Consider the following 21,256-nt stretch of genomic DNA (forward strand, 5'->3'; position numbering starts at 1 on the left):
TGACCGGTACTTTAAAATGATGGGTGGCATATGATAACTGACTCGCTAGAAACACAGCAGACTCCAAGGAACTCCTCTATCTCTCGACAATACATCAGAGAGGGAAACACGACGAAAGAAACGATCTAGAAGCAATTTGGTCCTCCATATCAACGCAGCTCGTATACAATCGAGATAGCACTCATGACAATGTACCTTGTCGATTCCTTTCGGATCCAGCAGGCGCGGTACCAACATGACTGACGGCTTCCGCCTCTTCGGCTCTGGTCTTGAGTTCGTCTTCTAGGCCAGTGGTTCGAGTCCGCATAGGGCTCGTGGCATCGGCAGCGCTATCGTCAACATCAAGCTCTTTATGCTTGCGTCTGACAGTAGACATGCTCATGACGCTACAGTCATCGCCTTCTTTCTTCTGCGACCTCTCAGTCTCGCTGTTGACGACCTCGATAGTGACATCGGCGTTGTCCTTGGAGAAGACGCGAAGACCAACAACAGCGACCGCGTTCCATGGATCGCGCTCGAACTCGTCTTCATCCTCAACGTATGGGTAGCGGGCGCCGTTATACCAGACGTACTGTGGACGTTGGCGCTCAGCCTGGAAGCGACGAGCTTCGTCCTCATCCGATGACATATCGGAATCGAGAGAGCACGGGCCATCAAATTCAGAATCCCATGAAGAGTCGTCAGAATAAGGATCAGGCGAGTACATGCCGTGGTGAGCACGGTTTGAATTGATGCTGATACCGCGACCACGAGTAACTTGGATGCCTGGACGTAGACCTGGGATCGGTGTCAGGGTCGCCTTGCGGCCGGGCATCAAGCTACCCCGCTCCGGGCGTGGGCTATACGTCCGTTGCGATGGTGTTCCAGGGCGAAAGTCTTCTGTCATTGGTGTCGGGATGGGAGACTCTGTGGTCGCACCCTCGTTGTACCCACCTCGGCCGCTGTATTCATCTCGACCTTGATAAGTGCCAGGTAGCTCAGTGTTGTAGCCGCCCCGGCCCTGGAGCTCGCCAGGCATATTTTGATTGTAGCCTCCCCTGCCGTGAAGGTCACCAGGCAGGTTCTGGTTGTAGCCTCCTCTGCCCTGGAAATCACCAGGCATGTTCTGGTTGTAGCCGCCACGACCGTGAAAGCCTTGGCCAGTTGCGGCAGGAGTGCTCTGAGAGCTATGGTTGTAGCCGCCACGGCCCTGCAGTCCCTCGCCCGTGGATGAAGGCTGGATCTCGCGATTGTACCCGCCGCGGCCCTGCAAGGCCCCGGGCAGGGTTGCGTTGTAGGCATCAAGACCTTTGTTATATCCGCCTCGGCCTTGGAATCCACCGCCAGGGCTAGCTGAGCGCTCGCGAATAGCGCCAGTGCTGGCAGCGCGGTGGTGTCTGGATACGGCAGGGTGCGTCGGCTTGGCTTCGTCCTCACCAGATGGCTGTTGATCTTCAACGTTGATACCGAGTCCAGACAGTTCCTGGAGCCTTTCTTCAACTTCCCGCATCTCTCCACCAGTCTTGTTCATCTTGCGTGTTTCCTTAGCAGCCTTCTTTTGTTCACGAAGCTTAGCCTTGCTGCGTAGCTTCTTGCGCTGCTCGTGCGAGCTCTTCATTTCGGCCTTCTTCCGCTCGCGCTTCTGCTCCTTTTGGCGTAGGATCTTTTCTTTTTCTTGCTCACGGAATTGACCTTTGGCGTGAGCCAAGTCATAAGAGAGGCCAGTAGCCAGAAGTTTCTCGCGTCGCTTTACGCATGTGGTTCGAATGACTTCATCAGGTGTAGGATTTGGTACACGCGTGGCTTTGATCTTCATCAAGACCGTGTATTCGCCAGCTTCCAGATTGAGTTCGGTTGAGACGGACCGCTTCATGTAGTAGGTACCGTTACTGCGCACGATGTACTCTTCCTCGTCATCTTTGTGCAGGCGGAACTGCAGGTTGAACTCATACTGCCCTTCCAAGCCTAGATAGTAACGATCGTCAAGTTGGCTGAGCACAATGACTACGGGGCCTGACTTTGCGAGGCTGATCTTGAATTTGGTGTCCAGGTAATCCACGCTCCAGGGTACATTAACACTAGTCCATTGCTGAGAAACAGTCCACTCTGGGCCAAAGAGCCGCGTGCGATCGAAATGCTGGTAATGTCGGAGCAGATCCTTGTAGGAGATCCAGAAGACGCCATCGTCACCAAACTTGTGGTTGAGCTTGTGCATCCATTCGGGTGTCCACTCTTCGGAACCATCGCTCCAGCGTCCTGTCCATTCTGTTCGACCCCATGGATTTCGTAGCTTCAGAAGGCGCTGGCCATCGATTTCGCGGGCTTCCATGATGGAGTAAGCGTGCTTCTCCTGGATGCCTCTCCGCTCGCCATAGGCGCCGCCCATCTGGCCGCAACCGAACAAGAATGTTTTGTTGACATTCATCAGTTCTTCGCGCCAGAACTTGTTCTTGTCCAGAATGTCGGTAGCAAACACTTCTGACGTGACACCACCGGTTAGGTCCTCAATGCCCTCACCGACGAAGCCACCGTCGATCGCCGAGTAATCTCCGTGAGCTTTCGCAAACGCTTTTTCGAGCAATGGCAGCCATGTCTCATTCGGATCACTACACTGCGCAAAGTAAAGCGCTCTTGAGCCGGTCTGCATCACCATGCGATACTCTTCCTCTGGGGTCTTGCGGTTCTGCAACTCCAACCAATGATATCGTTCGATCTTGGCTTCATCGAAATCTTCCTTGATGAGGTAGAGCTTATCGTCAATGACTTCTGAGATCCACTCGCCATCTGTGTAACAATAAGCATGAGTTTGGAGTGGTACAGATATTTGCGCTTACCTCGGTGAAATACGAAACCGTAAACGCCGACCTGTTCATCCCGAGCGACACAGACTCGCTGGATCAACTCCTCCTTATTGCTTATGGTGGCAAGCGCTGCCATGAACCAACAATCGCCGTCGTTTCCTTGTCTCACATCGTTGGCGGTCGCACCTCCGATATAGAATTGGGGTTTGTCGAAAATATCCTGAGACATTGTTAGCGCTGCACAGAAGCCCGAAGTGTTTTAACCCACCTCAACACGCTTGACAGACATGGGCTGAAAGTCAGATTGCTCCTTGTCCAGTCCTGTGAGGCAGTCGGCGGGTGTGTCTGGTAATGCCTGGGATCGCTTGAAGTCGGCTTCAATATCGAAATGCGGATCCCGGTACTTTTGGTTCAGGCGACGGCACTCTTTGACGATCTTCGCGACTTTGTTCCTGCACGACTCGACAGCTTGTTCGTAGGACGCAAGGGCATTGACACCCGGTATGGAGCCTTTCGGAGCATGTGCAGCTGCTCTCTTAGCATAGAGATTGTCTGGTAAGATGGTAAAGATTTTTCCAGGGTGTTTCGTGGTGAACTTGGCCCAGAAGTCATCAATGCTTTGCTGGGGTGCATGTTTACGAGCGGGTAGGCGGGAACGTGAGGCCATGGCGGTAGCTGTGGCTGGTGTGGCTACGTGTTGGTCCTGTATCATACTCGGAGATCTCGAGTGAGGTCTGGAATGAGGTTTGGTAATGTTGATGAATTCGTGGGTACCCTGGGAGTCCATGGTCACGACTTTGGCAAAGAGCTCAGGGGCTTCGAGATCGGCACAGAGCGTAGGGCGTCCATTGTGGGCTCAGAGGTAGAATATAAGGCATTCGGGACGGCGACGCGACTTTTCAGCCCCCATCTGGAGCTCCGCGAGCCCATGCCGATGATGAGGTATGTTTAGAGCAGTAAGAAAAACAGTGGGGCGGTCAGACACGAGGGCGCTGCTCGGCACCGCCGCTGGGACCCCGCTATACTGGCTCCGCGAATCAGCATCCCGCGCACGACCCGACCACGCTGGAGCGTCGATTGAGTAGATCTCGAAAGGGCGGACAAGGAGAAGGAACGTCAACATGCCCAGACGCAGTCGCGTCCATGTCCAGCTGCAGCTGCACGCGCTCGACGAATGAGATTCCTGTGATCAGCTGCATCGCTGCAAGGTGGACTCGTGGTTCGTCGTAGACGGGTGAGAAACCCATGCGTCTGGCTGGATTCGCCTGGGGGCGGCTCGCTAAGCCCAAAAGAACGCACTATTGCAGACAGCTTGACCGACTCGATGGTCGCATGCTGTCCCATGAAGGTCCTGTAGTGTGTTGCTCGGGAAAAGAAGAAGTTTTCCCTTCGGCCATATTACTGTGCATGTCATACAGCACAGGAAGACTCAACATATCGGTGGGTTCTCGAGCACGGAAGATGCTGCAGGGTAGCAGCGCAGCCGTTCAGTGATACGGGCGATCAGTCGATGAAACGATGCACATTGGGGCGCTGCGTCACCTCCCCTCGATGTGCGTCGTGCGACAACGTTTCAGCCTTGCCAGGTCTTTTTTTTTTTTTAAGAACAGTTCCGGGGATATCTTACGGCATAGACAATGAAAACGTTAAGTCCGTATATGAGTCGGAAGTCGTCGACAATGACTCTTTGATGATTCCCAACGAGCAACATGGTCCCCACGTAAGCAGTTCAAGGCAAGTCGAATGATGAAGTCGTGGTTCCTGATCCCGACCCCATTTCGAGGGGCGCCAGCCGAAAAGCTGTGGCACACCAGGTCCAGACGATTGGCTTCCTACTGTAGGCAGGAGAACTCCCAAGAAAGAACATCTTCTGAGGGTATCCTTGATACTGAGGTTGATGCTATTCGCAGCCATCAGACACGGCTGTGCCCGCATTGTCTGCTTTTTCGAGGGCATCGGCAGCAGCTGGTGGTTACACCGAGCCGAAAAGCAGTACCGGTAGCGGGCTGTGCCCAATTTCGCGTAACGTTCAACACGATGCGGCTCTCGAACGTCCATGTCATCCTTCCAGCTTCGTCATCAAGAGGGACCCGTACGATACCTGGTAATCAGCCCTATTGAACGGTACTGCATCTTCTTGCATGTGTGATCCTTCGAATCTCACCGTTCTTCTGCAGGATTGACCAATCGCGATCCAGGGCGGGAAGGTTTCCAGAAGCCACTGGGGGATATTTCGACCACGCGCGAAGTGATTGGTGACACGGTAAATTGAGGCAGGGCAATCAGCTCGAACTGCTTCTGATATTGAATGGTACCGATGGGGGCCATAGGACAAGCGCTTAACGAGCAAGCTGAGTAGACAGGAATACGATCGCTATTGCTTGGCTAGCTGTGGTGTTTCCCCACTCCTCATGGCATGCTGGAAACAAGAGGGGCGTAAACAATATCTTCCGAGAGGATTAAGCTCTTCGCTTGGTGTAGGCGTTTGCCGCAAAATACGCCTTACTTCGCCCCAGCTGAGGACAGTGTTCGCGAAGTGTTCGCCTTCACAAACGACGAACGCAAATCTTGTACATCTCCATCTGGATGGTCATCGCATTGATCGCAAACGAACTGAGATGAAGACGGGGTTCGCGAGGCTGCTTCGGCGAGGCGGTATGAAGGTCGCAGGGGTAAAGTTAGGATGAGCGGTGAGGGTGGGTGTCAGCCCCCACCTCTGGAATGTTTGCCCTGTTACGTCACCACGAACATCGCTACTCTATCAAGTCCAGCATCACATCTCCGCCTGACAGTGCAGATGTAGATGTGCTGTTCAATGCATTATGGTCGAGACAATTTCAGCGATTGTATTCCTGAATATGGACCGTATACACTTGCCAGCGCGCTCTAAATGAACGCGACATCACAAAGCACATGTTCGAACGAAACTGTCTTGATGCAGCACCCCGATGGCATACAAACAACAAAATCACATGTCTCCGTCTTCTTCTCGTCCATCCTTCTCAAGATCTATCATCTCCTGCAAATCCATCCTCTCATCCTCTATCATACCCTCCCATCTTCGCGCGAAATCCCTCATTCTTATTACGCAAAAGCCCAACACTTCACCACCGTGCCATATCCTCGATATGTGCTGTGATAACCAAGTCGATCGGGATCACTGCTGCTGTGGTGTAGGTCTTGTGGGACAGTTTTTGGTTGCCTTGGCTATTGCGACAGTTGGAGTCATGGATCGGGTCAGGGATAAGATACAGGAAAGAGATAGCTTCTAGAAAAGAATTTGACAGTTTATTCGAAGCTTCCAGCGTCTCCGTTGTCACGATGCAGTACAAGCATGTCCTACTTCACGGCTAGTAATACCAACTCCACAGTTGTTATTACCAACACATTAGCCAACATCTGATACACTTACAGCATCTTGCCACTCATTCTTACCTTTTCATGTTAAGTATTCTGATACACTCAACTCTGATAAGATCACCTACTTGTAAAGATTGGCATTCTATGCGTCTCACAACCTGTAGTAAGCGACGGAAGGCAAGTACAAGAATGCTAGCGGCACTGAGCCCGGGCTGCGAAGCGCATGAAAGACAACATCGATACAGACCGTGCAACTGGACACTCCAGTGTTTGTATCAGTGGAATATCCCCAAAGCTTGATCATTTTTCGCGAACAAACTGTCTTAGACCAAGTTTGAGACAACTGCGTCTCATTGTAAAACTGAAAAATCACAGATCATTGCACCTATATAGCTTCCGTATCTTGTGCCATCTTTCGCCTTATCATACGCAGAATACCGCCTTGCAAGATCTCCGGACCCTCTCCAACCATCCTATCATCTCTAGGTTCTCCCATCTTATCGAATCAGCACATACATACGACAATGTCAACTTATCACAACTCCACTGCCTCACGCAATGACTGGCATCTCGTCTACATCAGACTCGATGAGAACAACCTCCCGCTCCGCCTCGCTATCAGAATCGAAAGCATCGAGATCAACGTTGATGTGGCCAACTGGTTCTTCATCGATCTCCAACTCAACGCTGTTGACACACGAAGATCTAACACCACGACCTCTCGTATTGTGCGTGAGCTAGGCTGGTTCGATGATGTGGCGAATTTCACACAAATCTGTGCGAACCAAAGAGTGCCAGCAGGACTACAGCAGGGCGACGTTTTCCAGTCGTGGATATCAGGCCTCTTGCTAAATCTCGCGACCAACAATCAAAACTCCTGGATCCTGAATGATGGCTGTTCATGATGGGTTGCACCGTCTCTCATATCGTCGCGGAACACGAACAGTGGAAATGATTTGATTGCGGACCATGTATCAATGTATCAAAGCCATGAGGAAGGAGTGATATATTTTGAAGTACTACATAGTCATACAAATTAAACAAGCTTGATAAGCTGCATGTACACAACTCTCAACCGCGAACACAGTCTCGCAGATCTTAACCCCTTACCCTACAAAAGCCCATATGTAAGATTGTGTTGCAGATCAACAAACAGTTCTCTTTGGTCTGTGTAGTCTTCCCCAAGACGTGTTGCAACATACTCCACATACTCAAGCGTTTCCGCGGCATTTATTTTCTCCACGGATGATACCATTGTCAATGTCTCTTTGAGGCACCAAGTCTGCATCCAAGCTGGGAGCCACCCTGGCTTCTGACCAGTCGATTAATGTGACTTCCCAATCTTCCTTGCCCTCTGGTCCCACGATCTGTCGGATGATGGTATTGCCCACGCTATGGATCCATGTGAGTTAACACAGGCTGGCGGCCGTTGCATGAACGCAGCGTGGTTTCCATACGCGACAGGGCATTCAATTCTGAGGAATGGAATTCTGGGAGTATATTCCCCACTGCTTGAATCCCGCGCGCCGAGGTAGTAAGCGCTGTGATAAATTCCTCGTACGTATCAAATGGCCCGGAAGCGCCCGGTTGCATTTTTCGAAGGAAAGACAACCATGGTGGCCACCCTTGCCTATGGACGTGGCCATAATACCCCTCGGAGGGGATGGATCGTAGAATTTGGAACTGTTCGCAAAGCCTTGACAAAATGATCGACCGCGACGTGTCGCTTAGACTGAGCCATTTCTCACCGCTCAACGTCTCGCCTTCGATGTAATCCATAATTATGAAGTGCTTTGTCCATTCGAAAAGTTGCCTTGTGAAGGCAGCGTAGACTTTGGGCGCTCGCACCTGCGAGTTTGCTTGCAGGAACAGTAGGGTTTCGGCTTCCTGCGAGCAGGTTAGTCACTGCGCATTGTAATCAATGAAATACTGACCTGAAATATGCGTGCATCGCCGCCAAACTTGACTACGAATGCCCCGACTCTGAATGCTTTTTCGATGTTCCCCCCCCGCGGCTTACAATGCCCTTTGAACGCTTGCTCGACCTCATCCCATGATGGCAGAGGGGGGTGGCTGGGTGCCTCGAATGGGATTTGTATTTTTGTAAAGCCAGTATAAGATTCGTCCCTAGTCATAGCCAGCAGGCGTACACCGCAAATTCGCGAGGCTTCTTCAAATGTGCTCACACCAAAATGCTCTTGGAGAGTGGCTTTCTTGGAAGCCATTGCGAAATAAATAAGAATTGTATGATTCTCATAGAGGTGGGTATGATTCAAGAGAGCCGCTGAGCCTTTAAGTACGATTCTGCTTACAGGTCTATGCAAGGCTATGCGATTTATTTTCTTTATGCAGCCATATCTTACTAATAGCATCTGATTGGTTTTCATTCCGAGAACCGGATACCATTATGTTTATTCATTGTGTTTATATCACCCTGCTTTCCGTTTTCGGCAATCTTGGCAATATGGCTGAATGTGGCGTTGAGGTATCCTTTATGTTCATTCATTGTGGCCATGTCTTTCTGCTTTCTGTTTTCGCCGTTCTTGTCGATCTGGTTGACTATAGCATCGGGGTCTTCTTTGTTCTCGGAGACGAATTTCTCCGTATTCATTCATTGTCGAGCTCGAACACTAGAATCACCCTGGCATTTGGGTCTCCTTTGTTCTGGGAAAATGCCTTGCCGGCTCCTCTTGCAATGACTGATATTAAGCATGCATGTGATGTTGCCCGCAACAATATCATACATCCGCGCTAATCAACACTAACTCCCGTCAACTATGACCACGCAACGAACACTACAGTAAACAAAGAATATACTCACAGTTGAACTCTAGTGACCTGAGACTTGTCACCCAATGTGGAGAAGTAAGATCAACAACGATTCGCATAGCTCGGACCAAAATTCTGCTTCACAAGCGACGCCCCAGCATCATCAGCCATCATGAATGCGATTCTCAAAAGTACTACCATGTCAGTCAAGCTACAGCACCATACAATCTACACACCAAACTTGACAGTGTATCGCCTGTGCTGCAGAGGCAAGGGTTTTTTCTTGGTCAAACGCAGGCAGGAACTACATTTCGTGGATATAGCGTGTGGTGTTTCGCCACGCTTGGCAGGAACAAACTCCGAAAGAGAAGAGGGAGCGAAACAGGAAGCGAAAATAGATAGAACATAGACTAATGGACGATGAAATGACACAAATACTTGGAGTTCATTGGCGAAACAGTGTGAAGAATCATGAATCGTCCAAGGTCGAGCCGTCTTATGTGATCTGAAATGTGGAAGTGCTACTATATCATCTACCAAGAAATGAACACTTTCAGCAAGCATGGAGCTTCATCAATGTTGCACGCGCGGGAAGAAGGAATTGACGTGCGCGGTGGATGGCAGTTGAACTTTGTCAAAGGCAGATGCAATGTAAAAGACAATTCATAGTAAGCAGAGGATATGATGGATCAATAAGGTGATGAAATCGGCTTGGAGTCATGATTTGTATTGGTAGCATAGATGGCGGATACATAATATGAAACCCTTTTTTTGAAGGTTCATTATCTTTGCGAGTCGCTAGGGCAGTAAGATCTCGTAAACGAAAGCCGTCTACAATCGAAGCTGTGTGTAAATCGCGCGATGCTGCTCCGGCAATCATCTTGCGGTTGTCAAAAATCTACCATTGTATTCAAAGACTTTACAATGAACATCGAGACACGATATCGAAACCTCATTAATCAACTCTCCACCATGAACTTTCCATTGACTTTGATATCCAGCCTCACATCCTCCGGCTCGAACTGCAACTCGCCCCTGTCGACAACTCTGCCGTGGATCCTCTGTCTCTTGCCATAATGTAGTTGCGGTTTCGTACTCTGCTGGTAGTACGAGTCCTCATTGATGTGAATTGCTTTGACCATGGTCACAGCCTCCTCAGCGGAGAGATCAGCGAACACTTCGGCGTAGTCGCGCGCACGCTGCAACGCATTTTGCGCAGCGCGCTTTCGGGCGCCTCCTTCAATTGAAGCAAGAGTTGCGTCGGTGAGTTTCCAACCAATGCTCTTGATGCTAACGTTCTCCATGGCCGAGAACTGGGTTGCGAGTTTGTCGAGCGCATTGAAGTCGCTGAACTTGATGTTGAACTCTGCGCGTGCATAGTATGTAGTATCGTATTTAGGCGCTTCGTCTGTTCTGATCTCAGAAGCTGGGCGACGCTCGCGCTGACTGCTAGTGTCGAGGGTGCTCATGGAGTAATGCGAGATTGCGGCATCTTCTTTGGTGCGCCCGGTCTCCTCATCTTGTGGACAGAATGGGGCGATAGCATCGCGCAGGATGTTTGCTGTCACTGTGACAACTGCAGATGCTTCTTCGGGAGAAGGGAGTTGCTGCGACTGGGCTTGGAGGACGAGAATGCCGCGTTCGGCACGACGAATGGCTGTGCCAGTGCCTGTAACATTGATCTCGAGCTGCGTCATGGCCTTCTTGGTCTTGGTGGGGGCTGTTGGAAATTCTTTGAGGTATTGTAGCGACTGGCGACACTTATATAGTTTTTCTTGTGGTGGCTGCCTTGCGTTGGATGGGCTGCCTTGCGGCTGCCTGCTGATCGAATTCGTAAGCTTGTGTGCCTAGCACAAACACGAGGGGAAGTCGTACCAAAATTCAGCGGTTAGAGCAGGTCGGAATTTCGGCGCTCATTGAACAGCAAATGCCGAAGAATGACTGCTGACTCCGATCGGTACACGTCCACTGACGGCACGACTATTATAGCAGACGAAGTAGATATGTGTTTTGCGTACTAGAAAGCCTGTGACACGCCGGAAAAGGGTTATTATACAAACAATGAAAAAGTGCAAAAGCTGAATTCGAAAGCGACGCGCGTGAAGTAAGCAAGTGGAATAGCGAACACGCAACCTAGACAGCCCTAAGAAAGCTCTAGAAACCTCAGAAAGTTGCAGAATAAAGCTAGTCTTACTAACAAACGGTAAGTATCACGACATTGACGATTCAAGAATAATTTCCGATTGAATTAATTGAACATGCTAAACACTAAACTGCGCAGGAGGGAAACAAGGACGAGAAATAGAACGAAACACTGGAGAGAACACTAAAAACTAAAATCACCGCACCAAACTGAACTGACCACGAAATGAAATCCAGTACACACGATGTGCCGAATAGAAAAAAACAGAGAGAAAAGCTAGGCAGCCCCAACATAAGTTATATGACTGCCTAGATGCCCCAAGCCAGTGACGTAGCAAGTTCTCGGTGATGCACAGCCCAGACACAAGTTGCGTTACCATCCCATCGACGCAGTGCGAAGAGGAGTGATCGGAGAGATAAATTGCGAAAAGTAGATAAGGAAAGCGAAGGCCGAGAACTTGACGATAGGGTATGATGAGTATTTTCCAACACTGCGTCGATCACAACTGTATGTAGATGCTGTCATTAGAGGTAGAACATTTTCTTGTCGAGATCCGGGTGCCAAGGGTTCTTGCGGCGCGGAGGTGGCACTTGGGCGGTGGGGGCGGTGGCTTGCATGCTCACAATGGGCGATTTGAATCCCAGAAGATAGTTATTCAACATCTGACACATCCCTAGTTCCGCTTGGTTTCCTGCAAAGTACAAGCGGTGTTGCTCAGATGGCACCGCGTCGAATCTGTTCGTCTTGGCAAAGCGGATGTATTCGAAGGTACGAGAGGCGAGCTTTTTGGCGTAGTGAACAGGCAACACGATTGCAATTGTTCCGTTGTTGCTCTGTTGGTAGCTCTGATTCAAGTTCCTGGTCTACAAGATGTTAGTGTTTTGTTTCCAATAGCATGAATAGAGGTTACTTACCAAATGCTGGAGCTCTGAACAGATCATGGTGTTCTCGCTGCTGGAGGTATACATGACGTCATAATCGTACTTGTTGGAACTTTCCATGTCCAAACTTCCAGTTACCGTCCCTGCTGACTTCACGAAACCCAACGGGTAGGTTTGCTTGTGATGGACCAGAATGTATGTCAAATCCACTGGCCCTTGCCATTGCTTTGTCATGGCTTCCCTAATAGCTTTGTGTTCGGCTTGGACAATGTCTTTGGTGATGTCCTTAGGGCAGCCGTCGAGGCCGTGAGGATAAAACACAATTCTTGGCTTACCGAAAGTCCATGCATCTAGGCGACTAGCTACCATTTCTTCAAGGTCGCGCATCTCTGCTGGTAGACATTGCTTGGGGTCGTTTCTTACGGTCATGGGGTCTTCCCATGCTGGTTGCAATCGTGCTTCGCCTGGCCAATTCACCATGGCCAAGTCCAGGTTTGCTACAAGTGTAGCGACAGAGGGACAATGTTTGGCCGAGTCAGCAGGCGGATGGGATAGGTACCCGCCAAGGACTAACAAAGGTGCTTTCTCAGAGGTCGGTTGTACTGAAAGACCTTGACACGGTTCTCTCTTGAAATTTGCTTCGCCATGCATAGCACGCAGACGCTGTAACAAGAGATGGGGAAAGTGCTCTGCGTTCTCCTTGTGCCGGATGAGCTGCGCTTCGACTGTTCTTCTGCATACGCAGATGATCACAGCACCGAGTTTCCTGTTGCCAAATTCCTGCAAATCTGCACAAATGTCTAGGTAATCCTGAGGACTTCTCCCTGTTTGGTCGACGACGGCAATGATGCTATTTGGGCGTTTGGTTCTGAAAAGCTCCAAGTCTGGCACCTTCGTTTTTGTCATCCACTCTGTATTGGTGAGTTGCTTCGTATCTGTCATCGTAAGTATGTGTCCCCTAAAGTCTGGATCAATCCTGACAATCGGATCAGCCTCCCCGATTTGATTGTTGCTGAAGAGCCTGCCTGAAAGTGATCTGATGAACGCATCGTGATCAGTTCCTGGGAAATTCGATGCTACGTACAGAATACCTGCCTTGATCGTTACGTTGCCGGCTCCAACTGGCAATTGCGCTCGTGTAACAGACTTCTTTTCTCCAAAAGGGCTGTTCGACGCAGGTGTCAATCTTGGCGTGAAAGAAGGTGAATGAGGGATCGAATGCTTCCACTGCCCAGTCTTCCTAAGGCAGCCAAAGACATGCCCCAGCATGTTTTGTTGCTCTTTTACGTTTTCGAGGCACGGAGTATCCCTGATCAAGGAAGTGATGCGTTCATTCATTAGGCCTGGACAGCGTAACAATTGATCTCCACAAGTGGTAAGCTTCTCAAGAGGGACCCATGCTTTGGGTCCTATCTGGGCGTACGGGTATCCAGGGTAAAGGAGTGATTGTCCAAGATCTGTATATGTTAGCCGGCAGTCAAGCAACATTGAAGTTGGTCATGCAAGTACTTACGTTCGTTGAAATATGTCTCGACAGAGATGTAGGGACCTTTCCCGTTCACTTGGAACCATCGGACCTTGTCAGGATTCCGGATATCCCAGATGCGGCATCTGGGACCCTGTGTTACCTTGGGGTCGTAGATACGAGTGACCTCAAGGCCCACAAGCATCGATCGTATAGTGCTGACGTCTCTTGCCCAATCAGAGCCAAGGAGGAGCTCACCAAATATGCTTCGGACAGGGTTACACAAAACCGTAACGTGTTCCAGACCGGGAGAGACAGAGACCTCGCAACGCAGTTGACGATCTTGCGTGGGATCGAGCTTTGGGTGCATGACATAAAATAGGGGGATAAATCCACCTTGATCGACTGACACAGGTTTAGCATTCTCCGGCTCCTGATGTGTAGGCGCGTTCTTGCATTTGCCAATAATTCTCCTCTGTAATTCGTGACCAATCGGGCTGGTTGATGATGCAGGAGGAATGAGATCCTGCAGTAAGAATTGGAGTTTTTCTAAAAAGTGATGCTCTGGGTTGCCTGGCACAAGATTGACAGACTGAAGACGCAGGTATGACAGAGGTTTCTGAATCAAATGTCCTCTGTCGTTTCTGGACGAGTGGAAGACATTAGCTATTCTCGTGTAAACTTGGTGTTTGAATGCGTCTTCGATATGGCCCAGTTCTCCCTGATCATTCTTATCGTGACCCCAAAGCACAATGATATGGTCGATGGGGATATGGTCGATGGGGATATGGTCGATGCCGTCCATTCTGTCTTTCTTGACCGAGAGCTGGATCGAAACGCGGCCCTCGAAGGATGCAAAGTGCTCGTCGACCATACTCAAGATCGGCTTCCTGTCTTTCGTTTCGGTTTTTTCGGTCCAGATGATGACCTCATAGAGGCGAATCTTGGGTGGGTAATCGATGAGCTTGAAAGCGGCTGTCTGAAAACAGCATTAAGTGTGGAATCAATGTTAGATCTGCGCGACAAAGAGTTGTTCGCCATGTTGAACGGCTTTTGGTAAGTCAGCAATGAAGATGCCACCAATGATCGGATCTGTGGTGCTTTCCTTTTGGCCCAGGGGCTATCGATCTACTTATACAAGTTCAGTGTATCTTTATTTGCTTGCTGTTCCTAGTTCTGGGCGACATCCAGCTCTTGTTCCAGGTCAAGTGCGTCTCGCACATGCTTCTCGAACAGCTGGATTGTCCGAAAGCATGACAATGATGCGCCATTGTTGTGAACTCACGTGGTGATTACCTGTGGTCATAAACGACTGAGCAATCATGATGTGTTGATGACAGGCAAGCGTGACCGCTCAGGCTTGTGCTCGTTATCGAATATCAAGTCATCACTACCTTGCTGGAGATTGAGTATTTTCACGTGGTTCGAAAATGCTTGCTTGCGCACATCGCGTGTTCGGTTTCGTAAGAAGCCTTTTTTTGCAGCCTTCACTTTGATATCATTCCTGGCGCCAAACAAAGATGTGCCATCCTGGTAGACTCGTCCGGCCTTGTCTTGACAGACTCTAGTGGAATGTTCGTCAGTAACAATGTAGAAGTTGTGTACTAAGCGCAATGGAGATGTTAATGTTCCTCCTTTAGTTTCGTCGGGTATTGAAGACATTGAGGCATGCGGCATACGTCTTTCCTGGCGTGGACTGTGTGTGTTGGTGTTTGTTGTGAAAGACGCGTCAAAATTTAGCGTCTTGGCATATACGTCATCACGGCTTTCACTTCCTCACATCATCCTCACGTAGGCTCATTGAACGCAAATATTCCCCTTCAATTCTGCAAACATCTTCCTCGCACGCCTCCTGGCTGGTGCCTAGAGTAAGGAAATGATTTAGCGCGTTACGATGCTGCTCATGTGCATGCGACCGCGAAGCGTATCAGGTACCATGCCCAATATGGCCGGAACCGACCTTGGGGTCTCAACTACCGATCAATATATCGTGTACTCGCGCGCTTTTGTCAAACGTCTTCAAGCTTCTCGAATATTTTGCAAATCCGCCCACTTCTGCGATACCGCGTGTGAACGCAGCGTCGCAACGCAACATGGCTGCTTTCGACGCGTACACAGTCCCTTGTATGCCCTCATCTCCTTTAGTGCTTGAGTTGGCGGGGCTCGCTTGCCCCTCTTCTTTGCTGCTCCGGGCATAGGGGTGGCTGGGACTGTCTCGGAACGATCGCTGGCGGCAATGGAGTTGCGCATACTATCCCTGGCGACGGACATGCTGTTCCTCATGCTTGTGGCCTCGTGCACGTCGTGAGTAGGTGCAGCAAAAACTTCTGGCGTCGCTTCCTTCAAGTCAAGCTCATCTTCTCTGACTTGCTCGATAGCTATCTCCTGAGGTCCGAGTTTCATTCTCTTGTTGGCGGGCTCGGGAGCTGGTGTGAGCTCGACACCGGACGGTGAACTTGGGGTAGATGCGGTCTTGTGGGGAGTGTTACTGCCGGAAGCGTTATTTCCTTCGCCGGCGTGATTTTTGTCCGCCTCATCCACAACAGTCTGACGAACCTCAGCAACAGGTGTGAGCGCTGCCGAGACCTCTCGAGAGACCTCCGGTCCATAGAACTCCCTAAACTGCTGGTCTATCATGAGTTTCACCGCCTTCGGATCGATGTGCATCATTCTACACAAGGTGAAAACCCCGTTTTTGAGCTGCTTCCCTGCGTCTGCGAGGATAATGCTGTCGACTTGATCTCGATCGATAAGCGGGACTTCTTCGCGGATGCGGCCGATGACCTCGTGCTCCTGGACAAAGCTGAGGTTGAGCGCCTTGTAATCGGTGTACGTGAGGCTAGCGATATCGAAGTCCTTGGGTATGGCCGGCTCGTGAGTCTTTGGGTCTGCGGGTGCAAAATTGGCTGGGTAGACCCGAGGAGGCGGAGTTGCGGGAGATTCGAGGCTTTGTAGGTAAAGATCCATCATGGTCGGAAGAGATGGCATGGGCATATCCTCATAGTCAAATGCAAGCTTAGCCCTAAGCTTCCGATTGCGTATGTCGTTAGTCGTCATCTTGGGGTTGTTAGGGGTTGGCCTTGGTTGCGATCTGTGGTTTGGTTGAGACGTTAGGGGTGGATGTTATGGTCGTTGTTCCAAGTAGCGATTTATCACAATCTAGAAGTGTTTGTCGTACTGTATCACTTTCACATTCACTCCAGATGGTACCACGCGCAGGGCCCTGTAGGCCTTGGCGCCTGCTTCCCGAGCTGGACTGTACATTATTGGTTCACCACCGTCCGACTCAGATCCTCGATCTCAATACCCTGTAATCTGTATGGCCAACTGTGAACACAGAAGTAGAAGCCTGGGAGACTTTGTAAACAGGCCGGCGCAATCTGACCTCTTCTGGGACATGTCACTCACGTGCCGCAGTGCACACATATGACGCTTACAAACGGATGTCGGATGTTTCACTTTTGTGGCCATTCAAAACCAACTAAGCCACCCGCTCATCCCGTCATTTACCTAGGTAACTTATAAGCGGTTATTTACAAACTACAGTCGCCTCGTACGCCCTTCTCCGTCAGCTGATCAACCCGGTGGACTACCATAGACAACAGTTATCGCGACTGCGATACTACGAGCTAGGACTATTGCAAGCGCTATCCGTCGTTCAACATGCCCCCGGATAAGATTACGGAGCGAGATCCAAACGAGCAGATCTCTCCTTGCAAGGCGCAAGGTCCCCAACAAGTCCCGCCCAGGTCCCATAACACGACCGCCTCCAAGTTGGGCAATAAAAACATGAGCAACTATGGTGTCAACCGATCGTTACCGTCCATCATATCGCTCAACTCAAGAGCTTCCTCCCATCACTCGGGGACCTGGCGCACGTACACCCAAGCCATGCATGCCATAAGTTACCCTTATCTTTGATGATTATTCGAGAAATGTTTGGATTGGCAACTTCACTCATGATTAGGGGCAAGGGAACCTCTCATAGACGCATACAATACTATTGGTATGCAGAAGTGTACTATTGATGTATTGGAGCCAGCATTGTTGTACTCATCAAGAACTGCATGTCGTTAAGAGACTGGGTATTTACAGGCGCTTTGGATTTCGCCTCAACTATGTCATTCAATGGACATCTTGTGGAGCTTCGTAGGCCAGCAAGATACATTTTCATAGAGCCAACAGCCCATGTGAACGGCTATTCAGAAGCAACTTCAATCATGTCTTTATTGCGCAAGGGCGATCACTGGATCATCAACTTCAGTGCCTTCTGGGAGACGCGGGTGTGATTCCCGAAGAAGACGTTGATCATTGAGTCGAGAGGGATTACGAACTCGACTTCTTTCTGAAGTCTCGCCACTTCGCAGAAATGGAAGAATCGGTGGAAGGAGAAGTCGCTTCAATTACAGGCGAAGAAGAAAGCGAGACACCGGAGGATCAAGCCCTTCGAGGTCGCCACGATTACCACGAGCAGCAAATCAAGACTTGCCAAATGGAATTTGAGCGAGCAGATGGAACTCACAGCCAGCATCGAGAGATCTACCACATGCTGCTCAGAGAGTTCAGGTAAATGAACCCACAATTCTCCGGGCTCGAAGCTGAGCAGAGGTTCGGGCCTGTGTACGTGCAACAATGGAAATGTTGCATTCAAGCCCTGAGGAACGCAGAAGAGGCGTTCAACACCGCTAAAGCAGAAGTTGACGACGAGCTTACTAAAAGCTAGTTCGAGCTGGAAAAGAAAGAAGCGAAAGAGAGGTCCCTCGAAGAGAAGATACAATGGATGACCAAGACATCCATCGATGGATGCAACCGCGCTCGTATCAAGAAATGGCTGTCCGAGGTTGCCACAGACCCGGAGGTAGCAGTGCTGTCGATTGAGGACACTGTGAAGCTGTGGAAGGAGCCTGGGTACCAATCCACGACAAAGCAGAATCGCATGAAGGTTTCCACTGGTGCTGGTATCTCCCGGAACACACTTGACGGCAACATGAGCGTGGACGATGGTGATGAGGAGTGGGTCTTTGTAACTCGCGAGGAGACTGCAACGATCCCAATCTTTGGCTCGGAATGTTCGGATAGGACACCGCACCTGAAGATAGTGTTCTCGGACAGCGCCAGCATCTTCGATGGCGACTTTAACTACCGTGGCGACATCGATAAATGTGCGCGAAACTTGCGGAATGGATATTACTGAGAATTGATACAGAGCTAGAGCTTCGTGTCAGTCGGGAAGGATGGAATGGAATACGCGTTGGGCGCGTTACCCAGAGGGCTGCGTTGCGTTGTTCTTGCTTTTGGGCTTTTGCTCTCACTTGTTTTCCGTTCCACGTTTGGTTATAGAAAAAAAATGAGAAGTCTCGTATTCTGAAAAAGCGCAAGTTTCGCGTGATGAAACCCAAATGACTACCTAGGTATCTTATTGGAGGACATGTTTTCATAGCCCTATGACATACACACCAAGTCTGGTGTCTGTTTCGAGAATGTACGCAGTCAAAAGATTCTCCCAGGATTACGAGATTGCTTGAGACTGTTAAAGGAAGCGTACTGGCGGAATTCTGCAGCGGTGATGATACCTGGTGCTTGATATTCACTGGCAAAGAAACACCGCGGTGCAGGAGTGTCCGTGCCTAGCATACTCACGTCTGCAGTTAGTTGCCTGGAATATTCCGTTGCCTGATTCACTCCAAGCTGTGTTCCCTTCTGTATAAGATCTGCTGAAAGCTTCGATGGTTATCATCTACCGTCCCTCCAATACGATATCCTCAACCCTCCTTGCAATCCAGTACACCTGGCCAGTGTAGCTTGAGACTTAAATAAAATGCCTCATCAATATCTTGAACCTGATACACTGGAACAAATTATCGATCGCTATTCATCACCCGCTCCGGGCACCTCACAAACCATGCCCCGTCAGCGACCTTATGGAAGCACGCCACAACATGGCGTATATGGTGGAAGAGCTTCATCTATTCGTTCATCACCACTACCTTACTACGTTGAGATGCCGCGTCGACGTCAGCCGTCGACCAACTCCGGATACTTCAGTCGCGCGGAGCTCTTTGGTCGCGCTTCGCCTACTCCACTGAGTTTTGTGCCTTCATCGCGTGCATTGAAGCGCATCGAGGCTCGCCGTCGTAACGATTACGGTATGCCAAATACAGAAACTATGTCAAGCCCTCTTCCGGGCATGTCCGACTCAATAGAGCACACTCCTTCTGTCGATCTGTCGGCGCAGGGTCTACATGCAGCACGCGCATCCACCTTCAACTCACCAGACGTGCGAGAATCTCTGAATACTGAGGCTGCATCCTTCAAGACCTTGCGTAATAACTTCTCGGACCTGCCAAAGGACGAGTGGATGCAAGCCGGAGCCCCGAACAAACAGATGACTGGTAGTGGAATTGGACCCGGTCCAACACTGAAGTCTCAAGCATCCTTCCGTTTCTCTAGCGCCGTCACGAATCCCGAAGGAAAGCAGAGTAATGGCGCTTCCAAATCTGTGAACGACGTGCGCAGGGTTTCTCCCGCCGAGGAAGCACTTCGTCTCACTCTATCAACCGTCGATCATTCTCGTCCGTCAGCACTGAAGTCCCGTGGTTCGGTCCGGGCGAGCAAGTTGTTCAAACACCAGGAGTCTATGAGCACACAGCTTACAACCGTAGTGTCGCCCATCTCGGACGGCAACTCCTCAGACATTGGACATGTAGAGCCTTCACTGCCGCGTGAGTCACCCCCAGCAATTCTGGCTCGTGCTCGAGAGCGTGAAGATGCACCCCAGCGAGGTGGTGAGTTGCAAGCCGATCCTACTCCTGACAAGTCTTCAAATGAGTGTGTGTCTTCTTCCGTGATTTTAAATGACCGCGCTATCTCTGAAGATGTGGACGTCGGAGACAACGCGGCCAATGATAGTATCGCGCTCAAGTCATCAGACTCAAGCTGGCTCACCTACACTCCATCCATTATCGATGGCCACGATTCTACGTCCGGTATAGTTGCTACGACCGACACTTCGCATCGGGCTCTCGTGACTCAGAGTCTACCAGCTGAGGAAACGCCCGTCTCGTCGACCAGAGCCACGTTTTTCGAGCTATCGCAGTCAAACATACCTGCCGCGGGTCATGCTCCTAATTTTGAAAACGAGTCAGAGTCAGCTATACCACAGGAGCTGAGACTGAGCTCCATTATGGAGGTCATCAACCAGGAGCCTTATTCTCCAGCTCCTCCAAGCATGGAATTCTCTCTCATCACGGAGCTTATCAACCAGGAGCCAGTGGTCTTGCATAGCGCAAGTGGCTTGTCCTTTGCCGCCGTCAGCGCCATTACATATGGCTGCGTGACCATAGCTGCAATGCGATATGCTCTGTACAACATCGGCGGCAGTGTGAGAGCTGTAGACCTGGCTTCAGAAATGGTTCTTGCAGCTATGATCGGCTTCATTGTCTGTGCAATTCTTCAATTCGCAGATGGCGGTCAACTTCGACGCTTGATCGATTGTGTACTACGAATCTTGGGTAACTGAGCTCAACTGGGCCGCTGCCCAATTATACGTCATGGTATAGAAGACTGACGTGAGGAGTAAAGACACGTGGAACGAAAGTTCTAACAAACTCCAAAGCGAGACTTGAGGAGTTATTGATTTATGAAATGGGCTACAAAACCCTTATACTTGGATCTCAATATATTGAATACTTGCATACAACGGCAATGGATTAGTCTGTACACAATAATTCACCTAGTATCATGGCGCGAATATTGTTTCATGACCTTTTGACAAAAGCCTAGTCAAATAGCGGTACAAAAATGCTCTGCATCCATCCTAATTCCGTTTTCGACTATCAACCTCCCACACCTGATTGCC

The 21,256-nt window shown here is 50.1% G+C and overlaps 12 protein-coding genes across 12 annotated transcripts; 4 read left to right on the top strand and 8 right to left on the bottom strand.

The window, feature by feature from the left end:
• Positions 1 to 181: 181 nt before the first annotated feature.
• On the bottom strand, positions 182 to 3,447 carry SNOG_12303 (hypothetical protein; the record flags this gene model as incomplete). The annotated part of the gene is made up of 3 exons (XM_001802474.1): positions 182 to 2,763; positions 2,814 to 3,000; positions 3,049 to 3,447. 3 exons carry the CDS (start codon positions 3,445 to 3,447, stop codon positions 182 to 184), a joined length of 3,168 nt encoding a protein of 1,055 aa, XP_001802526.1.
• Positions 3,448 to 6,068: 2,621 nt separating this feature from the next.
• SNOG_12304 (hypothetical protein) lies at positions 6,069 to 6,281 on the bottom strand (the record flags this gene model as incomplete). The annotated part of the gene is made up of 3 exons (XM_001802475.1): positions 6,069 to 6,119; positions 6,193 to 6,215; positions 6,266 to 6,281. The coding sequence occupies 3 exons, from the start codon at positions 6,279 to 6,281 to the stop codon at positions 6,069 to 6,071; spliced, it is 90 nt and encodes a 29-aa protein (XP_001802527.1).
• Positions 6,282 to 6,664: 383 nt separating this feature from the next.
• On the top strand, positions 6,665 to 7,045 carry SNOG_12305 (hypothetical protein; the record flags this gene model as incomplete). Its single annotated transcript, XM_001802476.1, has 1 exon — positions 6,665 to 7,045. The coding sequence occupies one exon, from the start codon at positions 6,665 to 6,667 to the stop codon at positions 7,043 to 7,045; it is 381 nt and encodes a 126-aa protein (XP_001802528.1).
• A 306-nt stretch (positions 7,046 to 7,351) lies between these two features.
• On the bottom strand, positions 7,352 to 8,365 carry SNOG_12306 (hypothetical protein; the record flags this gene model as incomplete). Its single annotated transcript, XM_001802477.1, has 3 exons — positions 7,352 to 7,532; positions 7,702 to 8,027; positions 8,075 to 8,365. 3 exons carry the CDS (start codon positions 8,363 to 8,365, stop codon positions 7,352 to 7,354), a joined length of 798 nt encoding a protein of 265 aa, XP_001802529.1.
• Positions 8,366 to 8,523: 158 nt separating this feature from the next.
• Positions 8,524 to 9,080, bottom strand: SNOG_12307 (hypothetical protein; the record flags this gene model as incomplete). Its single annotated transcript, XM_001802478.1, has 3 exons — positions 8,524 to 8,739; positions 8,781 to 8,839; positions 9,038 to 9,080. The coding sequence occupies 3 exons, from the start codon at positions 9,078 to 9,080 to the stop codon at positions 8,524 to 8,526; spliced, it is 318 nt and encodes a 105-aa protein (XP_001802530.1).
• Positions 9,081 to 9,868: 788 nt separating this feature from the next.
• On the bottom strand, positions 9,869 to 10,606 carry SNOG_12308 (hypothetical protein; the record flags this gene model as incomplete). Its single annotated transcript, XM_001802479.1, has 1 exon — positions 9,869 to 10,606. One exon carries the CDS (start codon positions 10,604 to 10,606, stop codon positions 9,869 to 9,871), a length of 738 nt encoding a protein of 245 aa, XP_001802531.1.
• A 970-nt stretch (positions 10,607 to 11,576) lies between these two features.
• Positions 11,577 to 14,439, bottom strand: SNOG_12309 (hypothetical protein; the record flags this gene model as incomplete). Its single annotated transcript, XM_001802480.1, has 4 exons — positions 11,577 to 11,915; positions 11,967 to 13,390; positions 13,447 to 14,341; positions 14,386 to 14,439. 4 exons carry the CDS (start codon positions 14,437 to 14,439, stop codon positions 11,577 to 11,579), a joined length of 2,712 nt encoding a protein of 903 aa, XP_001802532.1.
• A 129-nt stretch (positions 14,440 to 14,568) lies between these two features.
• SNOG_12310 (hypothetical protein) lies at positions 14,569 to 14,722 on the bottom strand (the record flags this gene model as incomplete). Its single annotated transcript, XM_001802481.1, has 2 exons — positions 14,569 to 14,634; positions 14,684 to 14,722. 2 exons carry the CDS (start codon positions 14,720 to 14,722, stop codon positions 14,569 to 14,571), a joined length of 105 nt encoding a protein of 34 aa, XP_001802533.1.
• A 557-nt stretch (positions 14,723 to 15,279) lies between these two features.
• Positions 15,280 to 16,455, bottom strand: SNOG_12311 (hypothetical protein; the record flags this gene model as incomplete). The annotated part of the gene is made up of 2 exons (XM_001802482.1): positions 15,280 to 15,371; positions 15,513 to 16,455. 2 exons carry the CDS (start codon positions 16,453 to 16,455, stop codon positions 15,280 to 15,282), a joined length of 1,035 nt encoding a protein of 344 aa, XP_001802534.1.
• Positions 16,456 to 17,061: 606 nt separating this feature from the next.
• SNOG_12312 (hypothetical protein) lies at positions 17,062 to 17,551 on the top strand (the record flags this gene model as incomplete). The annotated part of the gene is made up of 2 exons (XM_001802483.1): positions 17,062 to 17,276; positions 17,494 to 17,551. 2 exons carry the CDS (start codon positions 17,062 to 17,064, stop codon positions 17,549 to 17,551), a joined length of 273 nt encoding a protein of 90 aa, XP_001802535.1.
• Positions 17,552 to 17,618: 67 nt separating this feature from the next.
• On the top strand, positions 17,619 to 18,592 carry SNOG_12314 (hypothetical protein; the record flags this gene model as incomplete). Its single annotated transcript, XM_001802484.1, has 3 exons — positions 17,619 to 17,681; positions 17,766 to 17,964; positions 18,141 to 18,592. The coding sequence occupies 3 exons, from the start codon at positions 17,619 to 17,621 to the stop codon at positions 18,590 to 18,592; spliced, it is 714 nt and encodes a 237-aa protein (XP_001802536.1).
• Positions 18,593 to 19,564: 972 nt separating this feature from the next.
• SNOG_12315 (hypothetical protein) lies at positions 19,565 to 20,917 on the top strand (the record flags this gene model as incomplete). Its single annotated transcript, XM_001802485.1, has 1 exon — positions 19,565 to 20,917. One exon carries the CDS (start codon positions 19,565 to 19,567, stop codon positions 20,915 to 20,917), a length of 1,353 nt encoding a protein of 450 aa, XP_001802537.1.
• Positions 20,918 to 21,256: the final 339 nt, after the last annotated feature.

This window comes from Parastagonospora nodorum (assembly GCF_000146915.1).
Source record: "Parastagonospora nodorum SN15 chromosome Unknown scaffold_22, whole genome shotgun sequence".
In the NCBI taxonomy this organism is placed as follows: domain Eukaryota; kingdom Fungi; phylum Ascomycota; class Dothideomycetes; order Pleosporales; family Phaeosphaeriaceae; genus Parastagonospora; species Parastagonospora nodorum.